We start from the raw sequence: 13,585 nt of genomic DNA on the forward strand, positions 1-13,585 counted from the left end.
AAAACACACACACACCCACACCCAAACCCCCACACACACACAGTTTATCATTAAAGGAGTGGGCAGAAGAGAGGAAGGAAGATAAGAGGACAGTGTGTCTTTGATGTTGGTCCCAGTGTTCCATCCTGATCCGCATTAACGACTCAGTTGATCAGAGGAGGCCCGCACGTCGGAGCAGAGGGTCCCAGGGGCAGGCCCCCTCAGAGGGCCCAGAGGCAGGCCCCTCAGGGGGCCCAGGGGCAGGCCCCCTCAGAGGGGAGTGTGGGGGCTCACTCTGGGGCTACACACTCGTAAAACTGGATTCTGCGATGGGTTTTCACCCATCGCATGCGGGCGTGGTTTGATTCGGAAAACAAGGATGCGTGTGTGTGATTGTGTGCGTGCCGTAGCAGGTTTCTCTGCATGCGAGAAAGGGTGGGTACACGTCCTCAATAAGGGTGGGTACAAGTCCTCAACATTGGGGTTTGAAATACTAATTAAATACTGACCGTTGCCAGCCTAATCAACCCTTCCATAACAGCAATCAAACGCAGTAGTTACACGATTTACGACATGTTCATGCATAGTCATTTGTTCACTGATGTATTTTACTGTCTGAGCATCGTGTATGCATGTATTTTGATTGAAGCAGTGTAATATCCCTAACTGACTGCCCCAAGGGGATCAATGTTGTATTGAATTGAATCAGAAATAGCAATAACCCTTTACAATGCCAGTTTGATAGCCAGTCAACAAGGCATCTGGGTAATGGAGTAAGTGGAGTCAGACAAGCCGAAAGAGACTGCAGTCTATAAACTATAGCTTGTGGGTGATGATGATGACTTAACCAGACTCTCACACACCCGTGTCCATGTTTACTGACTGTTCTGGCTGACTGTTACGGCGCAGGCTGGGCACGTCGACACCACATAAACACACACCACAGCCACCCGGAATAAATGTTTAGGAGGGAAACAGTTTGATAAAGAATTCAAAGCACATGCTGCTTGGAGTGATTCTGCGACAGACCACCTCAGGTAGGGCTATCTCACAGACGTCTGAAGGTACGGTTTGATGTTCATCTCCTGTGATGTTCTGTTTGAAGCACGCCTGTGCAGAGGTTTGTTGGTTAGTGGTTAGCAGCCATTATGTTCAGTGCGCTCCAGATGGTTGTGATCGCCACATCAGGACCACTGTGGTTGAGTTACAAACACTGGCTGTCGCCGCCGCTGCAAACAAGCCTGGAGACTAACCGAACCTCACAGGAGAAGTGCAACAGCTGCTCCTTCACATCCTCTCTCTATCTCTCTCTTTCGCTCTGTATCACTCCATCCTCTATCTCTCTCTCTTTTGCTCTCCCTCCCTCTCTCTCTTTTGCTCTCTCCCTCTCTCGTTCTCTGAACCGTCATCTCTTGTCTAATCACGACACACAGCAGATAACAGTGATCCATCTCCTGTGTTGTGATTGTCTTTGTCAAGCTTTATAAAATCTTCTTTTGTAGATCAGACAGTGTACTATTCAATATCTAACCTGGGATTGTGTTTGTATACGTGTTAGGCGTGTGTGTAAGTGTTGGGCGTGTGTGGTGGGAGTGGGTGTGAACATGGTGGGTGGGTGTGTGTGTGGGTGTATACGTGTGGGGGGGGGGGGGTGAACATAGTGTATGTGTGTGCATGGTGGGTGTGGGTGGGTGTGTTTAACCGTGAGTGGTGTGTGTGGCAGTGTACGTGTAGGGCGTGTGTCCTGGCTGAGGTTGGTAAACCCAGTGGTGGAGTGTTAAGGGGGGCAGCAGAAAGGTTGCGTGCCTACTTCCTAATGCCTCTTTCCCCCCAGATCTTTATGAAGCCACTTAAAAAGTACTTTCTGATTATAGCTTTTTTTGTGCTGAACGGGCAGAAAATGTGTTTGTTTGTGGGCAATCTCCACATTTGTTGCTCCATTCACATGACTGACTTTCCCCAACCCTTTTGATATACAACACACACAGAGCTGATTTCATGAATGGGTTCCCCAACAACACAATAATCAGCCATACCTGTTATTTCTTTAAACACGAGGAAGCTTGTTGTCAATGCAAATGACTTTGCACTGCCCTCCGTCAACACCAATCAGACAGTTGGATGCAGTTGGATGAACGTTTCTTTCACGTTCTTTCACACTCGTTGCTTTCTGCAATGTATCCTGCTGTAACTGTCCTCCAACTCAGTGACGATAGTGTTTGTGTGGTAATTTGTATTCTGTGTGAGGAGTTTCAGACTTACCGGGACTCCTTGCAGACCATCTGTTCCACTCAGCCCAGCATCTCCCTTCTCTCCCTGGGAAGACAGCACCAGCGTTAGACATCAGAACAGGATGTGACAAGATCTCACAAGCAAATGACTACGCAGACGGATCTTCCATATGTAGACGGTGTATGCTCTTCCTTTATGTTTCCTTTGGACATAATGTGCAGCAGTCCAACCAAGGGAAATTATTCTGAAACCCCTCACTCCTAAGCCTCCCCAAACAATACACCTGGGCATACTGTGTCGCAAAGCTACACATTCTGGATTTCTAATACATTCTTAATTCCCTTTGGCCACCCACCTCAGTTTCCCTCAAATTACACCCAAATTCATGACGGATTTGGGAGGGAAGGAATGGTTTACAGCAGAAACCCTTGACTCTCTGTTGAATCAATCCAATAGTTGAGTGTTCGGGGACACCAGCTTCAGGGCAGGGAGATGGACCCAGCTGACCACAACCAGTGGTTTGGTTTACCCTCCCGGCCACTATTCTGGACACTGGACACACTGACGGGCTAGACAGCTTCCTGGATGATGGTTTCAGCCAATCAGTGGGCTCCCTGAGTGAAAGTGGGATTCCTTCGGCCAATCAGGAAGCCCGCCACCCAGACTCATCTGTCCCCATCCCAGCTTGATTTATCCTCAAAACACATCTGCTCCCACTTTGTAATGGAGTTTATAAATGTTTATGATATGGCCATAAATTCCTAATGACTGTTTATAACATACTCATAATGCTTTTAATGGCTATCCAAGCCCCCTCCGTTACTAAAGGAAACTTCTTTTTTTTTGTCTCCCTCAAAAAGCTGAACAAAGGGCATTGTATCTCAAACGCAGCAGAGTGGCAGAGCCAAAAATGCTGACTGGTGACAGTTACAGTACAGTCCCAGCTGTAATGAGGAGAGGGAGTAGCCTAGTGTCCACTGACCTCCTCCCAAGACATCAGTCCCTGCTCCTGGCTGAGAGGAGCCAGCGTAACATGTATTTAAACACCAGCCCTGTGGAGCAGGGTGGTGGCAGGATGGGCAAGAGGAGCCGGGATTTAGCTCTCCCTGACGTTTGTTTTTCTTTGAAATATCCTGCCACGCGGCGCACGTAAAAACATACAAGCAGCGGACCCTGTAATTCCACCCAGCAGACGTGCCTGTCCACCAATAAAGGCCACAGAGACGTAAATCTATGTACGCCATAACGGTTAGGAAATAGACAAGTGCAGAGCCGCTGGCTTTACATGACAAGGGCTTGTTACAGACAGTGATTTGGCGTTTTTTTCTTGTTTTGTTATTTCGGTTTTTATTTCGACTTTTTCTTCATTTGTAGAGAGACCAGGCTTTCTCAAGGCGAAGATGAGAGGCCTATCTGCATAGTTGAAGTTTCATATGTTGGTCAGACTATTTTAGTCAGTACTGTAAGAAGGGTAACATGAGGATAGACCAGCTCTGAACCAAAAGTTAAGATGACAGGCTGGTTCACTTGCTGGATGTTTCACCAATGACAATATATCCAATGACAATATAGCCACTGAAAAAACCCCACTGCTGTTGTTATACACAAAAACAATTTACACAACTACACTAAATAATGACAACCAGCCAAAGAAAATACAATTTCAAATGTCAACCGTCTAGGAACAGTTTTTCAAACCTGCAATTTGTCAGCAAACAGGCACTACTTAGAATAAGGCAAAATTGTTCTACACGACAAGCAGTCATTGTAGTCTATTTTGAACGTACTACTCAAAAAGTGCAGAAAAATATAAAGCGTTGGAGGGTGAAGAGATCAAAACAGATGTTCAAATTGGTTGCAAAACATACAGTCGCTTCAAAACGGAAATAGGAAAATGTGAAATGGAAATGTTCCTAGATGGAAAATATAATACTTTAGGCAACTGATACTACACTTCAGAATAAAACGCATTCTTTCTCCCGATGTAATCTATTGTATATCCAGCCTAGTCGGACAACAAATCTTAACGATGTACAGTTAAAACCTACAGTATGTAATGTTAACAACCATGTTTCACGTAACCAAGCTGTAAGCAACCAATAGATTGTGTTGCTCGGTAACCTCTCCAGTCTCTGAAACATTGAAGAGGAGCTCAAAAGCTGTGGCCCCTGCTGAACCTTGATTAAAAACACAATCAGAAAGGGGCCAGGTTTATTTACTGGTGCATGTGCGTGCGTGTGTGCCTGCTTGTGTATTTCCACTCAACCCCCAGAAAAACACACCACATTAGCACCCGATAGAGGGGAACATCATGAGAATGGTCTGAGGGTACGGTTCCTCCGAGGACTGCTGTTTGTTTGCTTGGTCAGCGTTCCACCCACCGCACACTCTGCCACATGGTCAACAGCACTAACGACACAGGAAAACACGTTCTGCCTCGCTAATGGCTGTCTACATGTCAGTGTGTTTTAATGATGAGGCCTCCGACAGTGGTCTTGGCGGATTAATGGAGCATCACGATAGGACCCTCCTCTCCCCCCGTAGCGACGCTGGGGTTGCATAAAGAGCTCTCTGTGCGCCTCTGCCACTGCAGCGCAGACATGCAGCACCGGACCAGGAACATGTGGCAGTGGTCATTTGTCCTTGTCCAAAATGGCCTCCTGTCCGTCCTCCGAGGAGAGAGAGAGAGAGGGGGGAGGAAGAGAGAGAGAGAGAGAGAGAGAAGGAGAGAGAGAGAGAGAGAGAGAGAGAGAGAGAGAGAGAGAGAGAGAGAGAGAGAGAGAGAGAGAGAGGGAGAAAGAGAAGGAGAGAGAGAGAGAAGAATGATGGAGTTGTGAGAGAGAACTGAACGAAGCAGCGATGTACAGAGCCTGGTGGAGACTCTGCTCCCTTGTACTGCCAAAAGCTTGTCTCAGCTCTCACCGCCTAGAGTGGGAGGCAGGTCTCACACAACCACAGCTTTGTGTCCAGACTGGCACTGACACACACATGCAACGAACATATGTGGGGAGGCTATAATACACATGTCCCACGACCAGGCAGTTTCCTAAAAGGAAAACAGTGACCATACGAAGGATGTGTGCTGGCCAGAGCAACCAGTAGGATGTCTTTCAATGGTGAACCAAATGTTTGTGTAGGTGGAAAAGACCAACCTGTTGCATAATTACCTCTACTTCTCTCATTGATTGGCCACGAGTCAGTCATTACAGTACTGTAGTAATGAACAGAGCTTTTTTACGTCACATGATAGGCACTTCGCCCCTCTCTGACGCCAGAGTCTAACTGCTCTGCAGTTTAAGTTTCCTCTAGGGCAGATCTCATTCACCTCAGGCCTCCAGCGAGGATTAACAGGGAGGGGACACACACACACACCAACACCCCTGCCCGCATGGCTGATACTCTGCTAACTGCTTTCATTGGAGGACCTAAATCCAGGAGAGAAAAGCAGGGCTGAAACGATTGGATAGCGCAAATTAAATCGGTGTATGTGTGTGTGCTCAGAATAGTCAAAGACTTCCACAGATGTGTAACTCATCTTCTGCCCCCTGGTTAAGCGTGAGAGCAGATACAGGACTGCAGTACAGCGTATCCACAGACGCAGAGGCACAGACATACACACTGGACTTTGAAGAGTATGGGCATGGAGCACCCGAGTAGAAAAACACATTTGTTTTGACATGAGGACCTCACAAAGGCCTCGTTGAATAATAAGGAACACTGTAATTTCGTACAGCACCTCACCCCAAACAATGGAATTGTTTTATGGGAGACGTTGCCGGCACGGTCTTTACTCGAGTCTTATAAGTCGACTGTACAAGGCTCATTGACATTAACAGTAACAGAAAGGCTGAAATTCAGGACTGTTGAAAGGACGGCTCCGGGTTTATCAAAGATCTTTACAGAGAATGTGGCTTTTATACATCTGTTAAAGCGCACAGTGGCAGGGTCTAAATTGGCTTGCGTGTCAGTGGGAACATAAACGCCGTGCTTATGAGAGGGGATGTGCGTACGCATGTGTGCATCCAAACGTGAGGGTTCCTGTGTTGGCGTGCATGCGGGATTGTTGTTGTGTTGTCGGGGTATGGTGAGTGGTTTTAGCGCGGGAACTGGTGTCATTAGACTCCCTTGTCCTCGTGCCAGAAACTCGCCAGTAAAGCTGAACCAGCCACACCTAACAGGCCAGCCGGCGGGCTTATCAAATGAGCCTGGAAATGGAGGGAGATGAAGGGAGCGGAGGAAAGGATTTCGGCTGACAGGGAGGTTCCTCTCATCCACTGTGGTCGTGTGGTATCTTCCACTGTTTCTTAATCTATAGAGCTACAAAGCAAACAGATTCAGATGTTTATCATTCTGGGAGCTGGATCAACAGTTAGTGGTACGCCTTTTGATATTTTGCCACAAAGGGAGAAAGATTTGAGGGAAACAGAGAGAGAGAGAGAGAGAGAGAGAGAGAGAGAAAAAGAGTGAGAGAGATAGATAGAGAGGGGTAGAAAGAGAGAGAGAAAGAAAGAGAGAGAGATTCCAGAGTGCAGCTGCAGAGATAAGCAGATGTGGGTTCTGTATATAGTCACGGTGGTGCTGATAACGGCTATCTTGCATAAAGGAGGTCAGAAGTTCTAATGCCTTCCTGATGGTCCGATGATCACAGATCCTAGATACTGGTAAAACACATCTATTCCCCTACGTTAACCCCCCCCCCCCCCGCCCCCCTTCAATTCTACACCTGTCTAACCTGGTCAAACCCTAACCATGTCTAACCATCTGGAACCCTGTCTAACCCTAACCCTGTAGCCCTTTAATAATAAACCCTTGGCTTATTTTGCTTTTACAGCCTTTTCATTACATCTTTGGCCCAACTTTACCAAGCCATTCCCAGCCTTAACCCACACTGACCTCTCTTCTAAAGGATAGCAGAACCGCAGCATTCCAGTCCACATGTTACATGTAAGCACCTTCAGAATGCGTCTCTCTAGTCTCAGTCTCTCCAAACCACCTCAGTAACCGGTGCTAAACCAGTCCCAGGAATGCCCACGAGCCTGACCCAGGTCAGAACAGGACAAAAGCAACGATAAATCTGCCGCAGTGTTCGATAGGGCCGACTGTAAGAACGCCCACTAAAACCTGAAGGGCTTGACTGCTGCTTTCTGAAAACAGCTCGGTGTGTAAACATTGGTCTTCTTCAATCCTCTATAGAACGGGGAGGCTGGATGGGAACCCCAGGCGCATGTGTTGGACGTCTGAAGGCTGGGCTTCATGAGGTTACCTGGGTTACTACTGTATGTTGACTGGGGCCTGGTATGTCCACCAGGCCAGTCCTGGCATGTCTAGCGGGACATCTTCCCTGTTTTCAACTGTCGGAGCGCGGGCGACAAATATTGACAGGATTTTAGTTGTGCTTTTGTCGTGTCTTTACTACAGGTGATCAGGTCAAAAGAGGTTTTGCTCGATGTGAACCCCTGTCCCCTTGCTCACTGGGTGTCTCCTGTTAGACCAAGAAAACCTTCTTGTGGTCCCGTGGGAACATTCAAGGCAGGTGTGTGTGACTAACAGCTCTTCTCTTGCAGGGTTCTATAGAGAGATCCAGGTACCAAACCATCTATGCTAGGCTATGAGGCGGAGAATGGGCCCTGAATCCCACCTGGCCTTGCTAGTGTCTACCGTGCCTCCGTGGTGATCACACACAGACGCACAGACACACTTCCTGTGTCATACCTACTGTAGGAACTCACCCATGGTATATTTCGAGTGTGGAAAGGCAAACGGCCGCATCAAAGTTTGACAGATATTATTTTTAAAAGACCAAAGGAAACGTCTACAAAACATGAGCAAAACATGCCCTCAGCGTGTTCCACCAGAACCAATATTATGCTAGGCTTAGAAGTGCAGTGGAAAATGTTCGATGTGAGTGAAAATATTTCTCGTCGTACTGAACGATTCACTGAATTCTCATTCTAGTGGAAAATCTTGAGAGCAAAAGAATGTACGGCAGGATGAGTAACTAAATAACTACAAAACACAAAGGACTGGAAAATAACAGCGGTTAAATTAACGCGAATACATAATGCATGCTAATGGATCCAGGCCGGCCCGAGGCTGCTTCCCAAAAACATAAACGCACATAATAGCAGCACTCAGGTTAGACCCTGCGTTCACACACTGTTTACACTCTCGGTTTCTGCATGTCATTGCGCTGCAGTTAGCTTGTACAGTAGCAGGTCTTTGGCTGAGAGCCGGACAGGTTAATTGTCGGGCGGTGACCTCACACATGCAACTGTCACCCAGCACTCTCGAGAGACCTGTTCTTGGCAGGAGGTCGGAGAGCGTCTGCAGGCCCGGCTTGGCACAAACCGCTGAGTAGGGGAGAGAGGGCAAAGGGTCTGGTATCCTGCCAGATTTGTAAACGTCCACCACAACAACACACACACACGCACGCTCAAGGCTGATGAGAACCAGCCACCTGAGCTGTTTTGAAAGGAGGGAGTGTGTCTGGTTAGGAGGACGCGGGATAATAAAAACACACCACACATGCCTTTACTGAACAGGCACACAGACGAGTGCAACCAAGTTTAATTGGTTAAACGCACTTTGTATAAATACGGACTAACCATGCCATCAAAGAACTCGTTTTTTTTCTAAAGTGGTGTTTAGATAAGGTGGTCATGGGTGGTTATAAGTTAGAGGACCCAGATGAAAACCTAGAGGAGGCCAAAAGAAAGGCGGCAAAACTGAAAAGTTAAGCAGTAAAACTGATTTGTGATAGAATATCACCTTGAATTTCATTGGATGCTAAACCTATTGAATATTCTGTTGATTAACATGTAAGAGTTGTATCCGCACCGTGATCTTTGCACAGGACACAACTCAGACTTTCCATCCAAACATTTGTTCTGACTCCATAACTCCTCTAAACAGTAGTTTGACTGATTCAAACAACTGCATCAGAATATCCCAGAATCCTTCATTGTTCCAGGCAGACTGGTTCCTGTGAATCATTAGGCAGTGCAATGTTCCCTGAAACATCACAGGGGAAATGCAAACTGTTTATTTGAGCAGCAGTATCTGAGGACTACTCTCTGGTGGTCATTAGAGCCTGTTCCGGGAACACTCTACGGCCAGCCTGATGTGGAGAGAGAGAGCACTTGAATTAGTAGGTACAAATTCTTCGGAACTTTGGGTTAAACCTTTACATCTTTAAATCTCCTCTTCTTGTATGTGTCTGTTTAGCCGTTTACCGTGAGCTGCAACGGACATGTCAGACGTAAGGTATGGCCTAACAAAGAGCCTTCGAACTGTGTGTTGAGCTACGAGCTGCGAGCTGGTCAACACGTGTCGGGTTCCAGGCATGCATGCTCTACATGATGACTATTCAAAGACTGGAAGTTTCCTCAACAACAGATACTCGTACACAGCTCAAAATCAGCAACACGCTACTGTTATCGCTTGGTACTTGGCTCTACTGGTTGTGACCAGGATGGATCGAGATAGGTGGATGGGTTTCTAGGTACCAACAGCACCCCTAGAGGCTGTACTGAAAATGACGGGCCTCTCCAGCCTGATTAAAGGTTTTTCTTGGTGTCTAAAAGGACCCGTTGAAGTGTCTGTTCGGTGCCAGCTCTGTGGCACATGCAGTAGCACTCCTCCCGCCCATGTGCTTCACATTAGAACTGAGGGTGAACAGGACATGGGACTGTTACTGCAGTGGCTCTCAACCCACACACAGCGACATACACACACACATACACACAGACATACACACACATTCACACACACACACGCACACACACATGCACACAGACTCTAGAGTTACAGTTCCAGTGTCTCCACGGCACAATTTGATCTTAATAACAGGAAGACTGCCAAATGACTGCGCGCCTGGAAGTGAATTGATCTAACACCCGCAGATCCAAGTTCCAAGAACAGTTAAAAGCGACAGCACACATTAGAGCTTCGGTGTGCCGAAGCTCACACACACACACACAAGCTCTTCGTGTGTGTGTGTGTTTGTGTGCACGTCTGCAAATTCACACTTTACAAGCTAATGTCGTTGTCATGTCTAACAAGTTAGAATCCCTTAAGATGTGGCCAACACTGTGGTCTTCACATAACTCTATCTGAAGTAGACCCACTCCTGAACAGATTTTAGTTAGACAGCAAACTCTCAAGACAACACACCATTGTACTCAGAGGAAAAATCGACTTACTTTGGGCCCCGAAGGACCAATTGGCCCATCTTTTCCAGGCAGACCCGGTTCCCCCTGCAAGGAAAATAAAGACCTCATTAGAAGTACCCGGGTCAGACAGAACCAGCTCATGGAGCAGCTTCTCTCTGTCCCACCTGCGACCAGGAGCCAAATCAAACACAATTAAAGTCATCCGACCCCTGTGGTCCCACTTCAGACAAACTGTCTGAACAGCAGGGAGAGGTCTGGAGACTGGGACGCAGGGCCTCCTAAACGGCTCTGTTCTGTTCTATGTTCTGTTCTATGTTCTGTTCTGTACTGTACTGCACAGTTCTGTTCTGTTCTGTTCTATGTTCTGTTCTATGTTCTGTTCTGTACTGTACTGCACAGTTCTGTTCTGTTCTATGTTCTGTTCTATGTTCTGTTCTATGTTCTGTACTGTACTGCACAGTTCTGTTCTGTTCTATGTTCTGTTCTATGTTCTGTTCTATGTTCTGTTCTATGTTCTGTACTGTACTGTACTGCACAGTTCTGTTCTGTTCTATGTTCTGTTCTATGTTCTGTTCTATGTTCTGTACTGTACTGCACAGTTCTGTTCTGTTCTATGTTCTTTTCTGTTCTGTTCTGTTCTATGTTCTGCTGTGCTCCACACTGCATATATTCAACTACATACCTATCACCTTTATACGTTTGATATCGGACAAAAGTTTCTCATTCATAAACTCTCCAATGACTGCTGATTGGTGGGTCGGTGGCAGGACAGAAGGACAGTGTCTTACCTTTGGTCCCATCTCTCCAGCAGGTCCCACTTCTCCTTTCTCACCAGGAAGTCCCTGTGTGGACATCAGAAATTTCAGGCCTTTTCATCATCTCCTTTGACACGTTTGAACTCGTCGTTTTTTTACTCATCTTTTTACCTTTTTCCCGGGCATTCCTACAGCCGCCCCGAGGTTGAGCCGGGAGGCTGCAGGACCCTGGGGAAACAGAGGACATTTCAAGACTCCCTCTCCAATAAAATGCACGTACGCTTGCACACACACACAGATTCTGACTAAAAAGACAATGTTTTTCTCTCTCTCTCCCTCTCTCCCTCTCTTACACACACACACACACACACACACACACACACATCGCAGACACACAGTAAAGCATTGAAATCAAAGTCCAGGCTTTTGGTCGTATTATTTACTGTACTCTTTCCTCCTCCTCTTCAAATGTCTGGCGTTTTGAAACGCTACAACAGAAAATATATCCTTCCTCCCCATCGGCTTTCCTGGGGCCTGCCCTGCTCCACAACTCTGTGTGTGTGTGTGTATATGTGTGCGTGCGTGCTTGCGAGCGTGCATAAGTGAGTCTGCTGTGCCCACAAGCATCTGGTTGAAGCTTGATCCATGCTTCAGCACCAAGCACCCGAGCCCAATCCGACCCGACCAGACCCAACTAGGTCCGTTATACAGAGAGGTCCATTGTGGTTTGAGAGGCAGAGGCTGTATGGGGTTAACAGTGTGGGCTGTGGGGCTCTGACAATATGCCCCACCCTCGAAAGAAGGGTTAGCTAGCTAGCTGCCTAGCACACAAGGCAGAGTGCATTCTGTCAAAACGTTCTGAGCTGACTGGTTAGCTCACTGGTTGACTGATTGCTTGACTAACAGACACACTGACAGACACACTGGCTACTTATATCAGACATGTCTTACCATGGGTCCTGGAGGGCCTTGTTGACCTGGTAACCCTGGCTCTCCCCTTTCTCCCTGGACAGAGAGAAACATATTAGTATTGAAGGTACAGGAAGTTATGAAGGCTCTACGTACTACCTGGGGAAGACAAAGTACTGGCGCACCTCCGTTGACTGACTACCAAAACCCAGACTACTAGAGGCTAATAAAAGACTGGCTCACAGTTTCGAAGACACTGGGGAACATGTCCAGTAGCCAAACAACATGAGGAGCATCTTACCTTCCAGCCCGCCAGACCAGGCTCTCCCCTCAGTCCTGGAGGGCCTGATTCTCCCTGTATCAACCGACATGACAACAGGATAAACACACTGTCCCGTGAATGTGCTGTGCAGGCTTGTGTTGAATGGGAGTCGCGGATGTTGTGAACGTGCTGTAGATGTCTCACCTTCTCCCCTGGTAAGCCAGGCTCTCCTGATGCACCTGACTCCCCCTGGTTTCCCTGAGGGAGACACACACGCACACACAAAGACACACAGACACACACATAGACAGACACACGCAAACACACATGCGTCAGTCATGTATACATAAGGTAACGTGAGGATCTCTTTGAAAAAGGTGTGTGTGCGTGTGTGTGTTCAGGAGGCATGGGTGTGTACTCACAGGCTTACCGTCAGGACCAGGAGGGCCTGCCCCTCCCTTCTCCCCTCCAGAACCCTGTAGGACACAACCAATCACAGCCAATCACCAATCCCACTCTGTAGACCTCTCCAACACGTGAATAACAGGTCTAGCATTGTCAAACCTACAATACAATGACCGAGTGAATTAAACACATTTGGGCAACTGATATTGAAAGCCAGGTCACATGATTGAGGTTGAACCAACCAGTTGTATTCACTCCCTCGAAGTAGCATAACTGAATGACCTGTCCCTTTTTCCTTTAAGGTCTTTCAAATAAATAGTACAGTAACAATGGGTAGCCTGTTTAACAGTGGCTGCTGTACGGGTCTCTTACACACATCTCTAACATAGACACAGGGTCATAAATCAGAGGCCTGTCGTTGATCAATGAAACCTTTAGAGCTCCTGTGTCAAAACTGCTCTGAGGTCACAGACTAAACAGTCTAGAAGATCTCTGCCAAATGCTGAGGAATGTGTGTGTGTGTGTGTGTGTGTGTGTCAAAGAGAGATGTAGAGAGAGAGAGAGAAAGAGAGAGAGAGAGAGAGAAAACGAGGAGAGAGTAAAAAAAAGACAAAACAAACGAGAAAACCCTAAATAAGAATGATCAGTGCGTCCGTTCTACAACATTCTATCATGTTGTGAGTAGTGTGTCGGCAGTAGCGGGACAGAGCAGAGGCGTGTCAGCAGTACCATAGGGCCGGGGGGGCCGGGGGGCCCGGGGGGGGCGGTAGAGCAGTCACACTCCTCCTCCTCCTCCTCAGCAGCTGTGCGGTTCAGGGGGCACTGCAGGAACACAGAGATGACTGACTCTGTGCCGCGCACGCACAGACTCA

The 13,585-nt window shown here is 47.4% G+C and overlaps 1 protein-coding gene across 1 annotated transcript; it reads right to left on the reverse strand.

Moving 5' to 3' along the window:
- Positions 1–151: 151 nt before the first annotated feature.
- LOC134035351 (collagen alpha-1(XXIII) chain-like) lies at positions 152–13,541 on the reverse strand. The gene is made up of 10 exons (XM_062480349.1): positions 13,443–13,541; positions 12,731–12,784; positions 12,513–12,566; positions 12,348–12,401; positions 12,089–12,142; positions 11,309–11,365; positions 11,171–11,224; positions 10,413–10,466; positions 2,242–2,295; positions 152–280 (listed from the first exon to the last, which is right to left on the reverse strand). Exons 1-10 carry the CDS (start codon positions 13,443–13,445, stop codon positions 152–154), a joined length of 567 nt encoding a protein of 188 aa, XP_062336333.1. The 5' UTR covers positions 13,446–13,541.
- Between the last annotated feature and the right edge of the window lie 44 nt (positions 13,542–13,585).

Source organism: Osmerus eperlanus, chromosome 15 (assembly GCF_963692335.1).
Source record: "Osmerus eperlanus chromosome 15, fOsmEpe2.1, whole genome shotgun sequence".
NCBI classification, from domain to species: domain Eukaryota; kingdom Metazoa; phylum Chordata; class Actinopteri; order Osmeriformes; family Osmeridae; genus Osmerus; species Osmerus eperlanus.

Coding starts and splice junctions, on each gene's coding strand:
- LOC134035351 (XM_062480349.1), bottom strand. Junction 12,402..12,512: donor CTGGCTTACCAGGGGAGAAG/GTGAGACATCTA, acceptor CGGTTGATACAG/GGAGAATCAGGCCCTCCAGG. Junction 11,225..11,308: donor TAGGAATGCCCGGGAAAAAG/GTAAAAAGATGA, acceptor ATGTCCACACAG/GGACTTCCTGGTGAGAAAGG.